Genomic DNA, 22,935 nt, shown 5'->3' with positions numbered 1-22,935 from the left:
AAATTAACTGTATTGCCACCACCAAAGGGAGCAAATCCCACAGTTTAGGTATGTGAAGAAATATTTCCTTTGGACAAATTTTACTTTCCCTGTATGAAGTTTCAGTGGAAGACATCAAGTTTTAATATTGTACTGGAGAAAACATGCATGATTTTATAAATATATCTCACTTTACATTATGTTTCAAGTTAAAGTGCCCTAATTGCTGTAATCTCGTTTCATAGGAGAATTGCTCTCCTGATGAATCATAGGCGGCATATACTGGCTGCTGGGAAGCTATAGCAGTTATTGCTCTCTATCCAGGCTTGTGAGATTGCTAATAATTTGTGTTCCTTCATTTTGTACCTCTTCCAGCAATAAAATATTCTTGTGCAGTTGTAGTTACGGTTCTCTGAGCATGGTAAACAATACAATACCTTGGGTTAAGAACACCTAACTTAATGGACAATTTGTAGTGATGGATGGATTGCTGTAAAGCCTATTATATTAAAAATTTGAGTTAAGTACAATGGTTTGTTAAGTACACACACATTTTGTGACACTCATGAAAGCATTGTGTGACTTCAGCAGTCTGCCAGCTCGAAGCCTTTTAAATTAGATAATTTTTTTACATATTTTTTTTCCTTATTTACCCTTTACATGTGTACTTGTTCTAACTTATCTACAGATTCAACTTAAAGACAAACTTAGGGATGGGTCCCATTTGTAACCCAGGGACTGCCAGTACGTATACTAGAACACTATTGTATCAGCAGTTTCTATTTCTTAATTCCTTGCATGGACCTTGCCTTTTTTATAGAGCTGCAGTTGGCGTAATGTTTTCATTCATTGTCTATCTGATGCCAAGATCATGTTGATATGTAAATGAAGTTTGGATTCTCTCTATGTGTTCTACACTGAACAGCATTTTGAAATTCATTTAACCAGCCCTTTTTTTTGCATTTATCAATTTGAACTATTTGTATCATTAGCTACTTCACTACATAACTCTAACTCCAGATCATTTATATACAAATTTAAAAAAAAACCACTGGTCCAAATGCCAATCCCTAATTCACACTACTTTACACATCTTGTGAATACGAGAATAAATCAGACATTTATTCCTCCTTCCTATTTTTCTTTATTAACCATCTCTCAGTCCGTGAGAGTATCTTTTATCATACTTTACCCAGAACTCCATGGGTTAAGTTTTGTAAATTAGGATTGTCTTTTCCAAAAGAGCAAAGATATACAGTTGTGATCCTCTGATACTCCACTTCTCTGAAACAGTATTATTTATTAATAATTGAGGAATTATTAGACTCAATCAAATTGAGCTAATGTTAATGCTGATATATTAACTTCGGAGAGTTTTTTTGTTCAGCTTGATAAAAATAGATGCTTCACCTACATGTTCTCAGAATATCTACTGAATAAAAATCTGAGAAACAAAGGTTGAACTTGTCGATAGTTCTCAACTTTCATCAGCTAAAATCAGAAGCTATTGAGCCTTGGTGGAGCAGTGGGCTAATGCCTCCTTAAGTAACACCAGCTGCCTGCAATTAGTGCAGGTTCGCATCCCACCAGGCTCAAGGTTGACTCAGCCTTCCATCCTTCCGAGGTAGGTAAAATGAGGACCCAGATTGTTGGGGGCAATTAAGCTGACTTTGTAATAATGCCGCTTGGGGGGCGGGCGAAAGCCCTAATAAGCAGGCATATACCGTATATACTTGAGTATAAGCCGAATTTTTCAGCCCACTTTTTGGGCTGAAAAATTCCACTTCGGCTTATACTCCAGTCAACAAAAAAACTTACCGAGGACTTGTGCGCGGCCGAGGCTTTGGTGCTTCCGGGATCGCGCGCACCTCTCCCAAGCCACCGCCGGCCGAGACCTGCCGAAGTTTGGGGAGGTTTGGGGAGGTGCGCGCGCACCTCCCCAAACCTCCCCAAACGTTGGCAGGTCTCCGTTCCTCCGCGCCCTGCCTGCCTGCTTCTTTCCGCAGCGGAAAGAAGCAGGCAGGCAGGGCGCGGAGGAACGGAGACCTGCCAACGTTTGGGGAGGTTTGGGCGCCTCCCCAAACCTCCCCAAACGTCGGCAGGTCTCCGTTCCTCCTGCCGACGTTTGGGGAGGTTTGGGCGCCTCCCCAAACCTCCCCAAACGTCGGCAGGTCTCCGTTCCTCCTGCCGACGTTTGGGGAGGTTTGGGCGCCTCCCCAAACCTCCCCAGGTCTCCGTTCCTCCGCGCAGACCTGCCGACGTTTGGGGAGGTTTGGGCGCCTCCCCAAACCTCCCCAGGTCTCCGTTCCTCCGCGCAGACCTGCCGACGTTTGGGGAGGTTTGGGCGCCTCCCCAAACTTCGGCAGGTCTCCGTTCCTCCTGCCGACGTTTGGGGAGGTTTGGGCGCCTCCCCAAACCTCCCCAGGTCTCCGTTCCTCCGCGCAGACCTGCCGACGTTTGGGGAGGTTTGGGCGCCTCCCCAAACCTCCCCAAACGTCGGCAGGTCTCCGTTCCTCCTGCCGACGTTTGGGGAGGTTTGGGCGCCTCCCCAAACCTCCCCAGGTCTCCGTTCCTCCGCGCAGACCTGCCGACGTTTGGGGAGGTTTGGGCGCCTCCCCAAACCTCCCCAAACGTCGGCAGGTCTCCGTTCCTCCTGCCGACGTTTGGGGAGGTTTGGGCGCCTCCCCAAACCTCCCCAGGTCTCCGTTCCTCCGCGCAGACCTGCCGACGTTTGGGGAGGTTTGGGCGCCTCCCCAAACGTCGGTAGGTCTGCGCGGAGGAACGGAGACCTGGGGAGGTTTGGGGAGGCGCCCAAACCTCCCCAAACGTCGGCAGGAGGAACGGAGACCTGCCGACGTTTGGGGAGGTTTGGGGAGGCGCCCAAACCTCCCCAAACGTCGGCAGGTCTGCGCGGAGGAACGGAGACCTGGGGAGGTTTGGGGAGGCGCCCAAACCTCCCCAAACGTCGGCAGGAGGAACGGAGACCTGCCGACGTTTGGGGAGGTTTGGGGAGGCGCCCAAACCTCCCCAAACGTCGGCAGGTCTGCGCGGAGGAACGGAGACCTGGGGAGGTTTGGGGAGGCACCCAAACCTCCCCAAACGTCGGCAGGAGGAACGGAGACCTGCCGACGTTTGGGGAGGTTTGGGGAGGCGCCCAAACCTCCCCAAACGTCGGCAGGTCTGCGCGGAGGAACGGAGACCTGGGGAGGTTTGGGGAGGTGCCCAAACCTCCCCAAACGTCGGCAGGAGGAACGGAGACCTGCCGACGTTTGGGGAGGTTTGGGGAGGCGCCCAAACCTCCCCAAACGTCGGCAGGTCTGCGCGGAGGAACGGAGACCTGCCGAGGTTTGGGGAGGTTTGGGGAGGCGCCCAAACCTCCCCAAACGTCGGCAGGTCTCCGTTCCTCCGCGCCCTGCCTGCCTGCTTCTTTCCGCAGCGGAAAGAAGCAGGCAGGCAGGGCGCGGAGGTCCGGAGACCTGCCGACGTTTGGGGAGGTTTGGGGAGGTGCGCGCGCACCTCCCCAAACTTCGGCAGGTCTCCGGACGGCGGCGGCTTGGGAGAGGTGCGCGCGATCCTGGAAGCACCGAATCCTCGGCCGCGCGCAAGTCCTCGGTAAGCTCCGGGCGGTCACTTGCTTCGCGTCTCCTGAGGGAAGGGGGGGCGACTGGAGCGGGCGTGTTTCCTCGCCTGCTGGGCGCCGCGATTTGCCCGGGGAACGCGCGGGCCCCGAATGGCAGCGTGGAGCGAGGAAGCGGACAGCCAGGGCTTCCCCGAGAGCCGCGGCCACACAGGGTATTCCTGTGTATTCAGGCTTGCAGAGCGCGGATCCAGCCTCCGCCAGCGGCGGAGGCTTGCAGAGCGCGGATCCAGCCTCCGCCAGCGGCGGAGGCTTGCAGAACGGCGGATCGGCTTATACTCGAGTCAACAACTTTTCCCAGTTTTTGGGGGTGAAATTGGGGGTCTCGGCTTATACTTGAGTCGGCTTATACTCAAGTATATACGGTACATAGAATGAAGGCTACTGCTAAGCTTGTAAGCCGCCCTGAGTCTTCGGAGAAGGGCGGGATATAAATGGAATTAAAATAAATAAATAAATAAATATTACAAACTAGATTATTGTAACACATCTGAGAACTGACATTTTTGGAGGGGAGGAAGAGGAGACAGGCAGAAAATAGAAGCAATTCATTTTGACACACTTATTTGTGGACAGTTTTGGACAAAAAATAATTATGGGATTGATTATAGTTTTTTATTTCATAAGGAAATGGGGAACATATAGCTTTTTTGCTTTAAAAATAAATTCATTTAGCCTCTGTAATAGTATTCTGGGAATAGATTTATTTCCTGTAGTTTATGAGTCTTGTGTAATCTTCAATTTCTAGTTGCTCAGAATTTCATTCTTGCACAATTGCTTTGAACATTTTCTAATTGGAGATTGCCCATATTCCATCTTAGTATCAACAACTTACATAAACTTGGTTGGCAGTCATACATGAGAATTATGATTCAAAGCATTTTATGCATATCCTTAAGTTATTGTTACTGCATTATGATGTCTACAAATAGAAGAATATTTTAAAAATGAATATTAGCGTGCAATAGGTATCATTGTCAGTTAGTCATTTGAACATGGAAATCTCAGTTCTTGTGTATAAATGGGAACATGTGTGTGTTTATTTGCAAGAAAAAAACTTCATAAGCAGCAAACATTATAAAATATTGTAATGTTGGCTTCCATCGAGGACAGTTAGAATCACATTCTATTAATTTATTATTTATTTATTTATTAATTTAATTTCTATACCGCCTTTCTCCCGAAGGACTCAGGGCGGTGTACAGGGCAATAAAATGCAATAAAAATACAATATACAAAAGTTAAAATGAGAATTAAATAGAATAGCCCAATTGCAGTAAAAAGTTAATTAAAATTACAATTAAAATACCCCAAACCCATCAGACCAGGCCGGCTTGTTCAAATAGGTGAGTTTTCAGGTCACGGCGGAAAGAGCGAAGGTCAGGAGCCATCCGGAGTTCAATTAATGGGAAGACCTAAATCTTGAAAGTTCAGAGAGAAATTCTGGGGTATCTGATATTTTGATTAAAGTATGCATCAAAATCAGGCCACAATACTTTTTTGTGTGCCTAATTAAATTGATTATAAATGTATTAAAAGTGAATGGGAAAGGATTAAACTTCAGTTTGCAACTTTTGGATAGTGGTGTCTTGCACACTTCAAATCGTATATACCGTATTTTCCGGCGTATAAGACGACTGGGTGTATAAAACGACCCCCTACATTTCCTGTTAAATTATAGGGTTTGGGCTATACTCGCCGTATAAGACTACCACTCTTCCAACGCACACCAAATAAAAATTAAAAAACATCAGATTTGATTTTAATATGGTAATTTTAATTCAAATGCTTATGACATGCAGGTACTTAGTAGGAAAACTGTCACTTATAAACATAAGGCTGTTTGTCATCAAACATGTAAACATAAAACAGTGCAAGTGGATTAAATTTTTCCTAATTCACTCTAAAGCTTTCCCTGCGCAGACCAAATGGGAGATCCGCTCCAGGTTTTCCAGCCCGCCTGCCCAGTTCCTGAGTCAAATGTGTCCTTAGAGCTAAGCAGCTGCTCTGACTGCTGCATTCCCCACCTGCCTTTCAAGTTGGGATAGACTGCAGCTGCTCTTCAACTTTAGAAGGAAAGACGCCCAGACCCCAGCTTGTAAAAAATCACAGACTGCAGCTTCTTCTCCAATTGGTCCCGCTTTCCCTGCGCAGACCAAATGGGAGATCCGCTCCAGGTTTTCCAGCCAGCCCTGTCCCTAAAGTTTCAGCACCCGGCGTATAAGACGACCCCTGACTTTTGAGAAGATTTTCATGGGTTAAAAAGTCGTCTTATACGCCAGAAAATACGGTAAATCTTCAATAGCAGAATTGCAAAAGAAGAGCTTAAATATTAAATAGGTATAATAGATGTTTATAGTTTAAAAACAATTAACTATTATGTTTTGTGCAGTGAACCCAAATTAAAGTTAAGGTTTACTCATGGACATATATAATTAGAATTGGCTTGTAGTCTTTATTCTTTATAAACAAATAAAGGCATAGTGGAATTCAAAAAGTAAGTGATTGCCACATGCATGAACTCACTTTTAGTAGCCTAGAAAGTTTGCTTCACAATTCTTTGATGCTTGTTATAACTTGTCCTGGAATTATAATTTGTATTCTTTTACAACATTTAACTTATTTTTCCTGTCTTCTTATATCCGGGGAAAATTATCTGTTATCTGTATCTCAAATAAACGCACTTACAAGTGCGTATTTTCCAATTGTTCTGACTAGTTTTGATCTTTCTAAATGCGTGATTTTATTGCTGCTGGGAAATTACTCAAAAGACAGTGTTGCCTAATGATTTCTTCACAAAGTGGTTAAATATGGCTATATTTAAATATGGCATGTGTGATGCAAAAATCAGAAAAGATAGTTACTAAATAAATCTTTTTGCTGACACCTGGTGGCCGTCCAGATTTTTTTAGCTCTAAGTTGACACCATTGAAATAAAGAAAGGCACAAAATGCACTTGGTAGTTTTACATTGCATTATAAGTGGAAAGGGTTAATTCCTTCTGCTGGTAGTCTAGCCAGTGGAATCAGGAAGAAGAGCTGATTTTCTCAAAATCTGCTTCAGAGGTTGGTGCATCATTTGAAGAGGAGCCGAAGAGAAAGGAGAAAGTAGGAAATCCCACTGCATGAAATTTTCATAGCAAAGCTAGCTTAATTTGTAAGTACTAGTTTGCTTGTGAGGGAAGGGGAAGAAGGCTCTCAATTGTTATGTAAGATGAATTTACACAATGGAAGCAGTTGTATGGTATTGTAATATGTGCTTTAGTGTTTACAATACATATCTTTTCTTGTTTTAGATTAAATAGAATGTCGGCCACTTAATTTTTCTCAATGGCTACATTGGCTTTTGGATAGGTTTGGAGGCATCATAATAGTAGGCGGACCTGAGCCAACAAACACATACAGTAGGTCCTCTTTTGAGGATGCATTTAATTTTCTCTTTCCCAGGTAGCTGTTTGTCAGGGAACATATTTTGATAGAGTCTGAATTGTTGGTTAGTTCAGGAACTGAATGCAGCCCCATGGCCATAAGTTGCCCATCCATAATGTATAGAGATATTACTATTTATTTTTGTAGTGTTTATATATTTGAATGCTTTTCTGAAAAATGCCACAGCTTCATTAAAAATAGACCATCTAAGTTTAGTATTTTAGTGTAGGAGCTGTATCTGTTTCATATATGTGTTAGAAAAAAACAAAACAGTCCCTATTGGTAAATTTTGAAGACCATATAGGAGCCGTGACCAGGGGGGCTTTTGTCCAGGTTCGCCTGGTGCGCCAGTTGCGACCCTATCTGGACCGAGATGCCCTACGCACAGTCACTCACGCGCTCGTGACCTCCCGTTTAGACTACTGCAACGCTCTCTACATGGGGCTGCCCTTGAGGACCACTCGGAGGCTTCAGCTGGTGCAGAATGCAGCCGCGCGAGTTGTGATGGGGGTTTCCCGATACTCCCATGTAACACCTCTACTCCGCGAGCTGCATTGGCTCCCGGTTGCCCTCTGGGTGAGATTCAAGGTGCTGGTGATGACCTATAAAGCCCTAAATGGCTTGGGTCCGGGATATCTGAGGGAACACCTGCTGCCGGCATCAAGTTCCCTTCGTCCAGTGCACTCCCACGGGGAGGGTCTTCTCAGGGTGCCACCGGTAAGAGATTGCCGGCGGACGACACCCAGGGATAGGGCCTTCTCAGTGGGTGCGCCTGCCCTTTGGAACCAGCTGCCAGTGGAGCTGAGGACTGCCCCCGACCTCCGTTCATTCCGCCGGGACCTGAAGACCTGGCTCTTCGAGCTCTCTGGCCCAGGCTGAGAATTAATCTTAATTTTAACTGGGGTTTTATTTATGCAGGGACGAATATAATTTTTTTAAATTTGTTTTTAACTTTTGTATCTTTGTTTTTTAATCACCCTGTAAACCGCCCTGAGTCCTTCGGGAAAGGGCGGTATATAAATGTAATGAAATAAAATAAATAATAAATAAATCATGATAGAAGTTTTATCTTTCATTATCTGCTCTGTCCCTTTCATTTCCCTTGTCCATAAGTCATTCTAGAAATGGTGAAAATTAAAGAAAGTGAGGCCACCAAAGAAGTACAAGTAAACTTGTACAAACCAGATAATTCCTGGTTGTAATATGCCACCAGAAGCCTAAAAAAAGCAGATGTTCTGAAGTTTGGGCTAATAAAACCAGTGTTTTCCAATTTACTTTTTTCCTCTTGTTATGAACTTCAGCAAATCAGTGTGCTCAGCCATGTCTGATTTGCAGTGTTCTTAAATTTTTTACATTAGTTTTTTGGGCATGGATAATATTACCCTCTTGACAAAGCAAACGTAATAGTTACTAAGGTAACAAATGTGAAATGTTTATTTTTTTATTTGTTGAAAAGATTTCTATGGACACCTATCTAAAGCAACTCTTAAGGGATTTGTACTTCTGTCATTTTTGGTGTTCAGTCACTAAATACTGTCTGACTCTCAAATTCATGTTCACTTCTGTCATTACCACCACTCTATTGTCTCTGCACTAGCATAGTTTTGTTTTGTTATATTGATGCTTGTAATTGTTTGTGCGAGTATTATGAAATGGTAGTTACTGTGTTCTATTTTTTTTAGTTTAAAAACAATTCTAAAATTGTAAATAACATGATTGATATTTTGGGAGATTTTTCTGGCCTGGCCTGACAACTTGAGTACATTTGGCTATTTTAACAAATGTTTGGAAATATGGCATATCTTGTCATAGCATAAAATTGAGTTATAGTTCCCACAACATGAAAAAGTTGCTCATTACTAGTCTGTATTTTGAGAAAACTTAAGTATTAACTTCAAAGGACTCTTTTTCAGGTTCAATGAGTAGGAGTAAATAGTATTTGGTAGGAAGCAAATTATATACCACAGCTAGCTTGAGTAACTGAAAAAAAATGATTTCAGGGGAATAGATGAAATATGTGAATAGGTTTCTGAACTTGTTTTCAGAGTAACTATGTAAATTTATAGCAAACATTTGTGGACTTAGTAGATTTAGGGGAACTTCTAATAAAATCAGTACACTGTTTTGAATGCTTCATCAAAATGAGAAGGCTCTCCCTGGAGTGCTGTTATTTCCATAAAAAGATGCCCGCTATTTCCTAATTTAGTCTTCAGATCTATGACTGATATTCTTGTTTTTAATGAATACTAACTGTACCATTTTTTATAGTATGCATGACAAACTGTCCTACTCTGATTGTAATGGTTGGCCTTCCAGCAAGAGGAAAAACTTACATATCAAAAAAATTGACACGCTACTTAAATTGGATTGGAGTGCCTACAAAAGGTGAGTGCTGTCACAACAAAATTTAGACAGGAATGCAATATATTATGTTACATGGCAAATATCAATCCCTTTGGCTTCTAAGGGGGCCTAAATGTATACTACCCAAGTAGCTATTTTTTTTTCTTTTTTTCTTTCTGTTTAGATGTTGTTGCCTATTTTGGTTTATCTGTTTTCTTTTTAACAACTCAGTGGATAGTATTAAGTAAGCTTACGCAGAAACCTTTCTTTTACACCAAATATTTTGATGTATTTTGCAGCTTCTCCTTAAAGTTATATTCAGTTATATTCAGTAAAAGCTAAATAATCTTATTTATTTATTTTTATTTATTAAATTTATATATATCCCATTTTTCCAATAAGGTGACTCTTATGCTTATTAAATTGGTATTATAAATCATAGTTAATACTGATATAGTACCTTTTCTATCTTTAATAATGTAATTTATCTAAACTTTAGAGTATTAGTAATCTCTAGACCACGCTGTATTGAAATAATAAATGTAATATATCTGTTTTATAATTATATAATGAAACAAAGAAAAAAAATGAGTACTGTAACAGAGTAAGATTTTATTGATTAGTCACATAGTCAGCCAGATGTTTAGACTGAATTTAGCGTTTTTACCAACCTATCAAGTCCTTTCCAAAGACATAGGATAGGTAGATATTAATGTTTGGTTAACCAAGATAAAATGTATTATTGGTTAAAGGTATTATTACTGCTATTTTTTATCTAAAAATGTCACTAGTGTGCACAGTGCTTAACCAATTTTTAAAAAGTTCATTATGCTCAACTGCTTTCAATTAAAAGTAAGGAAAGGAAAATGGAAGCAAATAGCAAAAGAAGCTAAGATGGTTTGTTTTCAGTTCTACATACCTAGATTTAATCACAGATTTAATTCGTGATAAGTCATTGTGTGTTAAAAGCTTCATGGGAAAAATTGGTTCTGAGAAGAACTGGAATGGTAAAGCAATGCCCTTTAGAGCTTCCTATAACAATATTTTAGGGTATAATTGTAAAGTGATCTGGCTTCAAGATTATAACGTATAATACATTTTCTGGATATTTGGGATGACTCTATAACTGTAAGTTATAGGAGAAAATAAAAACTCAATTTTCCTCTTCGACTTTTCTGCACAGAGTTTAATGTTGGACAGTACCGTCGAGATTTGGTAAAAACATACAAGTCCTTTGAATTCTTCTTGCCAGACAATAAAGAAGCCCTGAAAATCCGAAAGTAAGTTTGTTATGTGCTACTTTCTGTTGGCATCATGTTGCTGTTTTGAACTAAAGGAATGTTGATGTTAGCAATTAGAAACAGCTGACGCTGTTGGTTGTTTTACCAAGGTGGAAAAGTAGGAGAGCTGTCTTGAGAGATGCATGGCTCAGCCTTTGTTTTCTTCCTATAATCATTGTTTTAATTTTACTGGCCATGCTGTAATCTGTGAACTGGAGGAAGACATATAAGTTGCTCCAGTATTTCTGAAGTGTGCCTTTTAAGTGCTTTGGTACATGAGGCTGAGTCCTGGTTTGTGTACAGTCTTTTAATAATGCTGAACAGCCCTGTGTGTCTGTAACTGTGAAGTCTTGTCAAGGGGATAACTAGGATATTGTCTCTTCTTTTTAAGACAGTGTGCCTTAGCAGCACTAAATGATGTTCGGCGATATCTCTGTGAAGAAAATGGGCATGTGGCCGTAAGTGTTCTATAGTACATGGCTAAACAAATGAATACTAGAACAGTTTTTCCTAGCCTTTTGAGGTGGTGGCTCTCAAATTCCATAAGCTGCTACATAAATACGAGGTTGGAGGTTTTGCCCAGTCTAACCCCAGTGTGATCATTGGTTCTGGTCACTTGCTTTATTACTGGGGGAAATTACAACATACACTACATAGTACTAACCTTCTCCCAGCATCAGTGGATAATTTTCATATCTGTATCTGCGACATCAATTTTTATAATGCAGAAGTAATTTTAAATTGTTGCATTACTAAAGGCTTTGTAAGTCACATTTGGAAAACGGAACACCTTAAAAAAAGATAGCCCTATGAAATAGCTTGAACAATATGTTATTTTATTTCTGTTTCTTATTGAGTTGGGTGGTGTGAAAATCAAATAAATAGGCAAACATTAGGTACAGGTTAGTATGATATGTGTGTCATATGTGTATGAATTATAGTAGAAAGAAAGGTGAATGGAACAAATATTTGTACAGGCATTTTGCTTTTGAAAATCTCAGAAATATATGGGAACAGCACGACATAAAATAGGCAGAATGTCCTATATATTTTATTTGTAATTTTAGTGCATAATCTTCAATGCTAATTTGAGACAAGGTATTTCATAAATCTTGAGAGAATATGAGTTAATTCTGGATAATTTTTATTCTTCTGTATGTGTATCTTATAGCACATTCATAATAAATTGTGTTATGTAGAATAATAACATAGTTATATCCAACTAGGATATAGTCCTATTGAGTAGATTCATTCTGTCATTTTATTCAAGATAACACTTCAAAATATTTGTGACAACCGTGTTTGGGAGTGCCCTCTGTTAATGGGAATTAACAGCTCAGCAAATACACATTTAATTGAACTATTTGTTCTCCTTGCCATTAGTATGCCAGGCATACATATGGAAGATATATATACCTACATACTGTGCAAAACCATACAGTAGTTGCTAAAAATACTTAAGACAAAGCTATTATATTTTATTAATGATTCATGAAAAATTACAAAGAGATATATATTTTTCCACTGATATACCAATGATTCCTGTATTGTCTCATCCAGGTTTTTGATGCTACAAATACTACAAGGGAGCGTAGAGACACCATATATAAGTTTGGTGAAGAAAATGGATTTAAGGTCAGTTGAATAAAGATACTAAAATTATTTAGTCTTGGGATGTGTAAAATGTTTGTTCTAAATATTACACTGATTGCAAAGAAACTGACTGTAACTGCAGCTGAAAAGTATTGGCTGTAATTCTGTAAAACACCCCCCAAAAATTTTTTCTAGTAAATTATGCTCATAATAACTTATTTTGGAAGTTTACTTCTATGGTTGACAGTAACTATTATCAGAAAGACAGTAACTATTATCAGAAAGAAGATTCTGTTGTGATTAGAAATGCTCACTTTTAAGACAGCTGGCAATTTTAATATTGCATGTACCATTAATTGCCTTGTTAATTATAACTCTCATGTATTGTTGTGAGGAGATAAAGAAGAGATATAGCCATGTTCCCTTGATTTATTCCTCTAGAAAGATACAGTATATGGAATTTTCTTTAAAAATTCTGTTACATGACAATTAAAAGGATTTCATTAAAGCCATACTATCTGAATTAGTTGAGAAAAAGATCAAGGGAATTTTTAACATACTACAACTACTTTATAATAATTATACAAGAAAAAAGTTTGTATGATTAGGTTTGAACTAATACAGGTAGTCCTCGTTTAGTGATTGCCTTGTTTAGCAACTGTTCATAGTTATGGCAGTGATGAAAAAGTAACTTTAAACCAATCCTTGCATTTATGACCATAGGTCTATTAAGCAGTGAAAAGCTTAAACTTAGATCATAGGCCGAATTGTAGTTTTATTTAGTGACTACTTTGCTTAACAATCAACCAACTGGTTCCAGCTGTGGTTACTAGACAAAAACTATTTGATTTATTGTGTTTTGCTTTTAAGTATGTAAATTGAAGCCTGCTTTGCATTGTTTTAGAAAGTGAAAAATAATGTGTAAGGGTCTAGCATCAATGTTCTTCCTGTTTGACTTGTAGACCTTTTTTGTGGAGTCAGTATGTGTTGATCCCGAGGTTATTGCTGCAAATATTGTGGTGAGTAGTAACTTCCGTTTACGTTAAAATATTTGTGCTCAGTTTACTTCCCAGAACCACTGAATCTTATCCAGCTGTTTCATTCCCTCCCATACTAAGTAGTTGGATACAATTTTTTTTTGTAAATGTTATATATACATGTATGCACGCAGATAACATATTTCACTTCTGAATTGATTTCCCGTTAAGGTTTGTTTTTAAAACTGCAGATTACATCATGAACATTTAGCTTCGTATCATTTCCCTGACTGGCTGAGCTTTCCAGGTTTTCTTCCCGAGCATTCTTGCATTCACTGGGGACTGGATTTGGGAAACTGGCTTGCAAAATATGTATTTTACCAGTGAACTCTGCCTCATTTCAGGAAAGGCAGAAAACAAACTAACCATATAATTGCAGAACAAGCCTAGGGGAAGTATGAGAATATTATTTCTCAATCACCGAGCTATAGAAATTTATTTATTTAGTGTATGGCATCTACAGAGATCATGATATACAAATTTAGTTTAAATAAAGCATCAGCAAATGTCTGTCTGTCTGTCTGTCTGTCTGTCTGTCTGTCTCTCTCTCTCTCTCTCTCTCTCTATCTATCTATCTATATCTACCTACCTACCTACCTACCTACCTACCTACCTATCTGTCTACACACACACACACACACACACACACACACACACACACACACACACACACACACACCACGATTATAGGACATAATATATTAAATTAAGGCTATAGAAATAAAATGAAACCAGAAGTGTCAATCTTATGATAACAATTTACCATCCACATTATATTTTCTACTGATATTTAATTTGTACATTTTCCCTAAAGTGTTGAAGTATTAAGGTTTCCCTTTGAAATTCAGTTTTTTTCTACTTAAAAACACAGAATATAGGAAAGCATCATACATCTAATTGACTTCTTTTATAATATTTAGAGATTTCTTTGTTCTGTGGTTTCTTAGCAAGTGAAATTAGGCAGTCCTGATTATGTTGACTGTGCTAGTGATGAAGCTACAGAGGACTTTATGAAAAGAATTGAGTGTTACAAGAATTCGTATGAGACGTTGGATGAAAATCTAGACAAGTAAGTGACCATTTGAATTTTAATTAAAAGCAATAATAGGGTACCTTAAAGGTTAATCCATTTAACATAATGTTTAGCGGATCACGTCCTCTCAGATGAATGATATAAATTAATGTGAGGGAGATTATATAGATACTTTTAATAAGCAAGGAAAATCTAAAAAATGGGATAGTAATGAGAATAAGCAGAAATGCTTTTAGGATTAGAAGATAGAGACAGAATCGTGAGATACAGCAGGTCATAAATAAAGCAGAGGGATGTGTGCTTGTCAGTCCTAGGTAGCAAAATCAACAAAGAACACTATGGCCCTTTACTGTGAGAGATTTATACTCCTGACAATTTTATTACTCAATTGTTGATGTTTACGCCTGGCTTGTGATCTGGAGTGAGAAAAATGGGAAGTGAGAAAGGTTAAAGAAAAAGTGAAATTCCATGGTTGCCTGAAAAAATGACCAAGTGTGAAATAATCACAGCATTTAACATGGATATTTTGGACATTAATCGCTATAATTTAAAAATAACTCTTGGTCCGCATTCAGTCCATGACAAATGGCATTTAAGTTTTCTGATTCAGTCTGCTTTGTTCTTTTTGTCAAATATGACCATCTTTTATTTTTATTTTATTTATTAAATTTATATCTTTCAGAGTGACTTTTGAGGTCAAAAGTAGAACGTTACGGGGAGTTTATGTGTTTATTTTATGTGACCACACATTTTAAGAAACACAACTCTGGGCAACTTACAACAGCAATAAAACCCCAAATACATTAAAAACAATTTAAAAAACCAAAACCTTGTTCTTCAGCTGTTCCCCTTTACTGTTTCCAACAAAACCATCTCAAGGCTCCAATCTCACTGAATCCCAATGTTTAGGGAAGAGCCAGTTTTTTATGGCATTCTGAAAGACTAGGAGGGTAGGGGGTGTGCCGAATACTGGGGTAGGTTGAGGTTGGGTGTTCTGTAGGGCAGAAGCTGCTACAGAAAAGACATACTTTCGAGGTCCTACTGGAAAGATGGCAACATATCACAAATCTCAGAACATTACTGTTTCTGATGTCATCTCTGGATATTTACCTTTTTATATGTAAAATATAGTAAATATTGCTAATAGATGTAGGTAGAACATGTAGATAGATAGCAAATATATGCTTCCATAACATTGGGGATGTTATTATTGGCTTTTGTGTATCTTCAGAATATCTTTTTTATAAAGCTCTGGCCATTTTTTCACTGGTTAATGTTAGCCATTTCAAATTGTTTAAGTGATTTCCCTTAATTGCCTATAAAATCCTATATGTCATAAGCTTATCTCATGGCTTCCAAGAGTTTCTTTGCACATTGTTATAGCCATAAAAAGATGAACCAGTAAATATACTCTCCTGGGGCTCTGTTTGTGATTGCTTGCTATAATGTATGGTTTGTGGTGGTAAAATCGATGTTTTTGTTCTGTTTTATAATATTTATTTATTTATTTGATTTATAACATACTTTTTTACTCTACCAAGCTATTAAACTATCTAATACAATTGTTAAATTGTAATAACACAATTTAAAAGAAAACGTAAAACAATGCAGATTCAAAGTAGCAACAAAGCTCAGGATGTGTTTTCATCAACAGCACTCAGTTGTGGACATTTCCTTGTATGGACTTGACCTTTTAAATCCCAGACACAGATTTACCATGACACTGAAAATTCAGCTCTTGTCACTGCATTGTGACAAGGTTTGCAAATAATCTCATACAACTTTTTAGGATGTCTTCCTACATACTCCTAAGTTATTTTATGATTCTGGCCAGTAAACCTGGTTGGTTTACAAAAGTATTTGACTATATGTATTGCTTACTGACTACAGTCAACCAGATAAAAGTCCTAGGAAAAACATGAACTGTACTAGTTATGAAAATAGTGTTTATTTATACTAATGAATGAGAAAAGAATTGCGGTAACGTGGCTTGGGCAACAAATAATGTTAATATATTAATTTCATGCTGCTGTTGCATAATTGAAAAAGAATCTCGGAATTGAAATTTACAGCATCAGCAAATGAGATCCGTAATTAATGATTCAGCAAAAAAATATCTGTCAGAGAAAATAGCTTGAAATATCTGTTTACAGAGATAAATCATTCCAAAGAACACATTTAAAAATAAGCTAAACATAATGCACACCCACAGTTCCAGGAAATGTTGGCCTCTTTGCAGGGCAATTTTTTTTAATGCATACTTCATTTCTAGGTAAAGAAGCAATTACTAATTAAAATAGAAAGTGACAGCCACAAGCTATATGGATTGATAAATTCTATATAGTATGGATAATTTGGTTGATTTGGAATTCTCTCTTCAGATCTTAGTTAATTGAAGATACATTTAGCTCTTTTTACTAACTCTCCAGGGATATTCCATAATGTAAAAAGAATATACAGTCATGGCCGAAATTGTTGGCACCCCAGAAATTTTTCCAGAAAATCAAGTATTTCTCACAGAAAAGTATTGCAGGAACACATGTTTTGCTATACACAGGTTTATTCCCTTTGTGTGTATTGGAACACAACAAAAAAAGGGAGGGGAAAAAAGCAAATTGGACATAATGTCAAACAAAACTCCAAAAATGGGCCGGAGAAAATTATTGGCACCCTTTCAAAATTGTGGGTAAACAAGATTGTTTCAAGCATGTGATGCTCCTTTAAACTTACCTGGGGCAAGTAACAGCTGTGGACAATATAAAAATCACACCTGAAAGCAGATAAAAAGGAGAGAAGTTCATTTAGTCTTTGCATTGTGTGTCTGTGTGTGCCACACTAAGCATGGACAACAGAAAGAGGAGAAGAGAACTGTCTGAGGACTTGAGAACCAAAATTGTGGACAAATATCAACAATCTCAAGGTTACAAGTCCATCTCCAGAGATCTAGATTTGCCTTTATTTATTTTTATTTATTTTAATTCCATTTATATCCCGCCCTTCTCCGAAGACTCAGGGCGGCTTACAAACTTAGCAGTAGCCTTCATTCTATGTATATGCCTGCTTATTAGGGCTTACACACACACACCCCAAGCGGCATTATTACAAAGTCAGCTTAATTGCCCCCAACAATCTGGGTCCTCATTTTACCTACCTCGGAAGGATGGAAGGCTGAGTCAACCTTGAGCCTGGTGGGATGCGAACCTGCACTAATTGCAGGCAGCTGGTGTTTGTTCACAGTGCGCAACATTATCAAGAAGTTTGCAACCCATGGCACTGTAGCGAATCTCCCTGGTCGTGGACAGAAAAGAAAAATTGATGAAAGTTTGCAACGCAGGATAGTCCGGATGGTGGATAAGCAGCCCCAAACAAGTTCCAAAGGAATGCAAGCTGTCCTGCAGGCTCAGGGAGCATCAGTGTCAGCGCAAACTATCCGTCGACATTTAAATGAAATGAAACGCTATGGCAGGAGACCCAGGAGGACCCCACTGCTGACACAGAGACATAAAAAAGCAAGATTACAGTTTGCCAAAATGTACTTGAGTAAGCCAAAATCCTTCTGGGAAAACGTCTTGTGGACAGATGAGACCAAGATAGAGCTTTTTGGTAAAGCACATCATTCTACTGTTTACCGAAAACGAAATGAGGCCTACAAAGATAAGAACACAGTACCTACAGTGAAATGTGGTGGAGGTTCAATGATGTTTTAGGGTTGTTTGGCTGTCTCTGGCACTAGGTGCCTTGAATGTGTGCAAGGCATCATGAAATCTGAGGCTTACCAAAGGATTTTGGGTTGCACTGTGGAGCCCAGTGTCGGAAAGCTGGGTTTGCGTCCGAGATCTTGGGTCTTCCAGCAGGACAATGACCCCAAACATACGTCAAAAAACACCCAGAAATGGATGGCAAGAAAGTGCTGGAGAGTTGTGAAGTGGCCAGCAATGAGTCCAAATCTGAATCCCATTGAACACCTGTGGAGAGATCTTAAAATTGCTGCTGGGAAAAGGCGCCCTTCCAATAAGAGATACCTGGAGCAGTTTGCAAAGGAAGAGTGGTCCAAAATTCCGGGTGAGAGGTGTAAGAAGCTTATTGATGGTTATAGGAAGCGACTGATTTCAGTTAGTTTTTCCAGTGGGTGTGCAACCAAATATTAAGTTGTTGTTGTTAGTTGCGAAGTCGTGTCCGACCCATCGCGACCCTATGGACAATGTTCCTCCAGGCCTTCCTGTCCTCTACCATCTTTTGGAGTCCATTTAAGCTCACGCCTACTGCTTCAGTGACTCCATCCAGCCACCTCATTCTCTGTCGTCCCCTTCTTCTATTGCCCTCAATCTTTCCCAGCATGAGGCTCTTCTCCAGTGAGTCTTTCCTTCTCATTAGGTGGCCAAAGTATTTGAGTTTTAGCTTCAGGATCTGGCCTTCTAAAGAGCAGTCAGGGTTGATCTCCTCTAGGACTGACCGGTTTGATCGCCTTGCAGTCCAAGGGACTCGCAGGAGTCTTCTCCAGCACCATAGTTCAAAGGCTTCAATTCTTTGGCGCTCAGCCTTTCTTATGGTCCAGCTTCCACTGCCATACATTGCAATTGGGAAGACCATAGCCTTGACTATACGCACTTTTGTTGACAGGGTGATGTCTCTGCTTTTTAGTGTGCTGTCTAGATTTGCCATGGCTTTCCTCCCCAGGAGCAAGCGTCTTTTAATTTCTTGGCTACAGTCCCCATCTGCAGTGATCTTGGAGCCCAGAAAATAAAATCTGTCACTACCTCCATTTCTTCCCCATCTATTTGCCAGGAATTGAGAGGGCCGGATGCCATGATCTTGGTTTTCTTAATGTTTAGTTTCAACCCACGTTTTGCACTCTCCTTCTTCACTCGCAACAAGAGGCTCCTTAGTTCCTCTTCACTTTCTGCCATTAGAGTGGTATCATCTGCATATCTTAGGTTGTTGATGTTTCTTCCGGCAATCTTAATTCCAACTTTTGATTCATCTAGCCCTGCCTTTCTCATGATGTGCTCTGCATATAAGTTAAATAGGCAAGGCGACAGTATACAGCCTTGCTGGACTCCTTTCCCAATTTTGAACCAATCAGTGGTTCCGTGTCCAGTTCTCACTGTTGCTTCTTGGCCTGCATATACTGTAGGTTTCTCAAGAGACAAATAAGATGGTCTGGTATGCCCATCTCTTTAAGGACTTGCCACAGTTTGTTATGATCCACACAATCAAAGGCTTTAGCATAGTCAATGAAGCAGAAGTAGATGTTTTTCTGGAACTCTCTAGCTTTCTCCATGATCCAACGTATGTTAGCAATTTGATCTTTAGTTCCTCTGCCTCTTCGAAATCCTGCCTGTACTTCTGGTAGTTCTCGATCCACATACTGCTGGATTCTAGCTTGTAGAATTTTAAGCATAACTTTACTAGCATGAGAAATGAGTGCAATGGTGCGATAGTTTGAACATTCTTTGGCACTGCCTTTCTTTGGAATTGGAATGTAAACTGATCTTTTCCAATCCTGTGGCCACTGTTGAGTTTTCCAAATTTGCTGGCAAATTGAGTGTAGCACTTTTACTGCATCGTCTTTTAAGATTTTGAATAGCTCAGCTGGAATACTGTCACCTCCACTAGCTTTGTTGTTGCTTAGCTTTTCTAAGGCCCACTTCACTTCACATTCTAGGATGTCTGGCTCGAGGTCAGTGACCAACTCATTGTGATTATCAGGGACATTAAGCTCATTCTTGTATAGTTCTTCTGTGTAATTTTGCCACCTTTCTTAATCTCTTCTGCCTCTGTTAGGTCCCTGCCATTTTGGTACTTTATCATGCCCATTTTTGCATGAAACGTTCCCTTCATCTCTCCAATTTTCTTGAAAAGATCTCTGGTCCTCCCTATTCTATTGTTTTCTTCTATTTCTTTGCATTGTTCATTTAAGAAGGCATTCTTATCTCTTCTAGCTATTCTCTGGAATTCTGCATTTAATTGGGCATATCTTTCTTTTTCTCCCTTGCCTTTCACTTCCCTCCTTTCCTCAGCTATTTGCAAAGCTTCCTCAGACAGCCATTTTGCTTTCTTGCATTTCTTTTTCTTTGGGATGATTTTGGTTGCTACCTGTTGTACAATGTTGTGAACCTCTGTCCATAGTTCTTCAGGCACTCTGTCTATCAGATCTAATTCCTTAAATCTATTTGTCACCTCTACTGTATATTCAACAGGGATATGATTTAATTCATACCTGACTGGCCTAGCGCTTTCCCCTACTTTCTTTAATTTAAGCCTAAACTTTCCACAGCTGAGCGTCCTTTCGGCTTTGGCCCAGTCGCTTCATTTTTTCTGGCGCTACTAGTACTAGCCCTCTGCTCTTCCCCAGTAGCATATTGGACGCCTTCTGACCTGAGGGGCTCATCTTCCAGCGTCATATCATTTTGCCTTTTGGTACTGTCCATAGGGTTTTCATGGCAAAGATACTGGAGTGGTTTGCCATTTCCTTCTCCAGTGGATCACATTTTGTCAGAACTCTCTGCTATGACCTTTCCGTCTTGGGTGGCCCTGCACGGCATAGCTCATAGCTTCATTGAATTACGCAAGCCCCTTCGCCACGACAGTTAAGGGTGCCAATAATTTTGTCCGGCCCATTTTTGGAGTTTTGTTTGACATTATGTCCAATTTGCTTTTTTTCCTCCCTTTTTTTGTTGTGTTCCAATACACACAAAGGGAATAAACCTGTGTATAGCAAAACATGTGTTCCTGCAATACTTTTCTGTGAGAAATACTTGATTTTCTGGAAAAATTTCTGGGGTGCCAACAATTTCGGCCATGACTGTAAATATATTGCATATTAACAAACATCCTGTTACTTAAAGTTGTCTGGAAGTACAGATAGTCCTCAGGTTATGATGGCAGTCAGGACTGGAATTTCTGTCTCTAAATGATGGGGTTGTAAAGCACAACATCACGTGTCTGAGCCTAATAGCAGTGGTAATCCTGGTTGCTGTTGTAACCCTAGGGCCACTCCAGTCATTAGATGGAAAGAGACAAGAGTCCCAGGCAAACAGGTCAGCAGATGAGAGAGAAAGTGGAGAGGGTGAGTAGCTCAGGTGGTTGCTATAGAGTGCAGGCTGGTGCTGCAGGCAGGAGAGTAGGTGGCACAGGTAGGCACTAAGGAATATGGGGAGGTGCCAGGGGCAGGATGGAGTGGTTGCAAATACAGGCTGGCCCAAATTTTGATCATGTGACTGGGGAGGGCTGCAGATGCGATGGCCAAAACTTCAAGGATTGGTTGTAAAACCATTTTTTCAGTGACATTATAATTTTGAATGGTCACTGAACAATGGATATAATCAGAGGACTATCTGTATCTTTCACCAAATGTAGATAAGTAAAACATATTCCTGGGTTCTGTGGCTGATAAATAAAGCATTAGGCTAAATAGGACAATGATACAATTAATTATTTCTCCTATTGCTACAGGGATCTTTCTTATATTAAAATCATGGATGTTGGAAGGAGTTATCTTGTAAATCATGTAATGGATCACATCCAGAGTCGGATTGTTTACTACCTCATGAATATCCATGTAACTCCTCGTTCCATCTACCTCTGTCGACATGGTGAAAGTGAATTAAATCTAAAGGGAAGAATAGGAGGAGACACAGGCTTGTCCCATAGAGGAAAAGAGGTAAGTTATGTGCGGTCTACTGTAGCTCTGTATTTTATTCCATTTAAAATTTATTTTAAAATTTAACTAATGTTTGGAAAGGTGTATCATTTTGCATTGGATCCAGACAATGAACATTCTGCATTTTTTTTGCTTTTGAACAATAAACCAGATTTCCATTCCAGAAAATGAATGAGATCACGAAGAAATGAATAGGGTCAGAACGAAAACTGCATTGGATTAATTTAAATAAAATGTTAAATTAACTGCACATTTACATGACGTATTTATTAATTTCTCCCCAGGGACATGTTAAAAATTACAAGTTGATGGCAGCTTTTGTGGGGCTATCCCCAGGTGTTCAGGCTTACAGTGTGGGTAGGAAATTTTGGGAATTGAAGCCTACACATCTTAAAGTTGCTAAGATTGAGAGACAGTGAAATCAGAAGATTCTTAAAAACTGTGAAATATTTCAAGAAAGATGGCAGTCAAGATACAGGAACGTGGGGATGTCACAGGCCTTCATTTATTTTTACTATTTAAAAAACATAAATCAGCCTGAAGAAATGTTCAGGAGGTTATATACTTCTATAAGTGGAAGTTTGTAACACTCATGCAATGTTTTATTTCACTAAAATTGGAGCGCCCTCTCATTTTAGTAAACAAATATTGTGATTGTTAAGTGCAAGTCAAATTGCTTTGTTGAAGGACTAGATGAGCCTTTGAAAGACCTCATTCAAGATTTATTATCTTTTGACACTGAATCTGAGTAGCTGTAATATTATAATGTGTTTTTTTTTAATGACCTTTTCCAGTTTGCCAAGAGCTTGGGCCAGTACATTAATGATCAAAACATCAAAGATCTGAAAGTCTGGACAAGTCAGATGAAGAGGACAATTCAGACTGCTGAGGCTCTGAGAGTGCCTTATGAGCAGTGGAAAGTTTTAAATGAAATTGATGCGG

At 39.6% G+C, this 22,935-nt stretch overlaps 1 protein-coding gene across 5 annotated transcripts in view; it reads left to right on the top strand.

Moving 5' to 3' along the window:
• The window catches only part of PFKFB4 (6-phosphofructo-2-kinase/fructose-2,6-biphosphatase 4), an 86,949-nt gene that overhangs the window by 41,563 nt on the left and 22,451 nt on the right, over positions 1-22,935 (top strand). For 4 of the 5 annotated variants that reach the window (XM_081315899.1, XM_081315898.1, XM_081315897.1 and 1 more), the window contains exons 2-9: positions 9,313-9,429; positions 10,571-10,667; positions 11,059-11,125; positions 12,228-12,302; positions 13,223-13,279; positions 14,245-14,366; positions 21,786-21,993; positions 22,788-22,934. In XM_081315899.1, coding sequence (XP_081172025.1) covers positions 9,313-9,429; positions 10,571-10,667; positions 11,059-11,125; positions 12,228-12,302; positions 13,223-13,279; positions 14,245-14,366; positions 21,786-21,993; positions 22,788-22,934 — 890 coding nt within the window. Of the gene's footprint in view, positions 1-9,312; positions 9,430-10,569; positions 10,668-11,058; positions 11,126-12,227; positions 12,303-13,222; positions 13,280-14,244; positions 14,367-21,785; positions 21,994-22,787; position 22,935 lie in introns of those variants that run through there. The other variant, XM_081315900.1, reaches the window with a different exon arrangement.

The sequence above is a fragment of the Vipera berus genome, assembly GCF_964194415.1.
Source record: "Vipera berus genome assembly, chromosome: 2".
Classification (NCBI taxonomy): Eukaryota; Metazoa; Chordata; class Lepidosauria; order Squamata; family Viperidae; genus Vipera; species Vipera berus.
The sequence above is the reverse complement of the archived record's forward strand: the minus strand, read 5'-3'. Positions and strand labels throughout refer to the sequence as shown.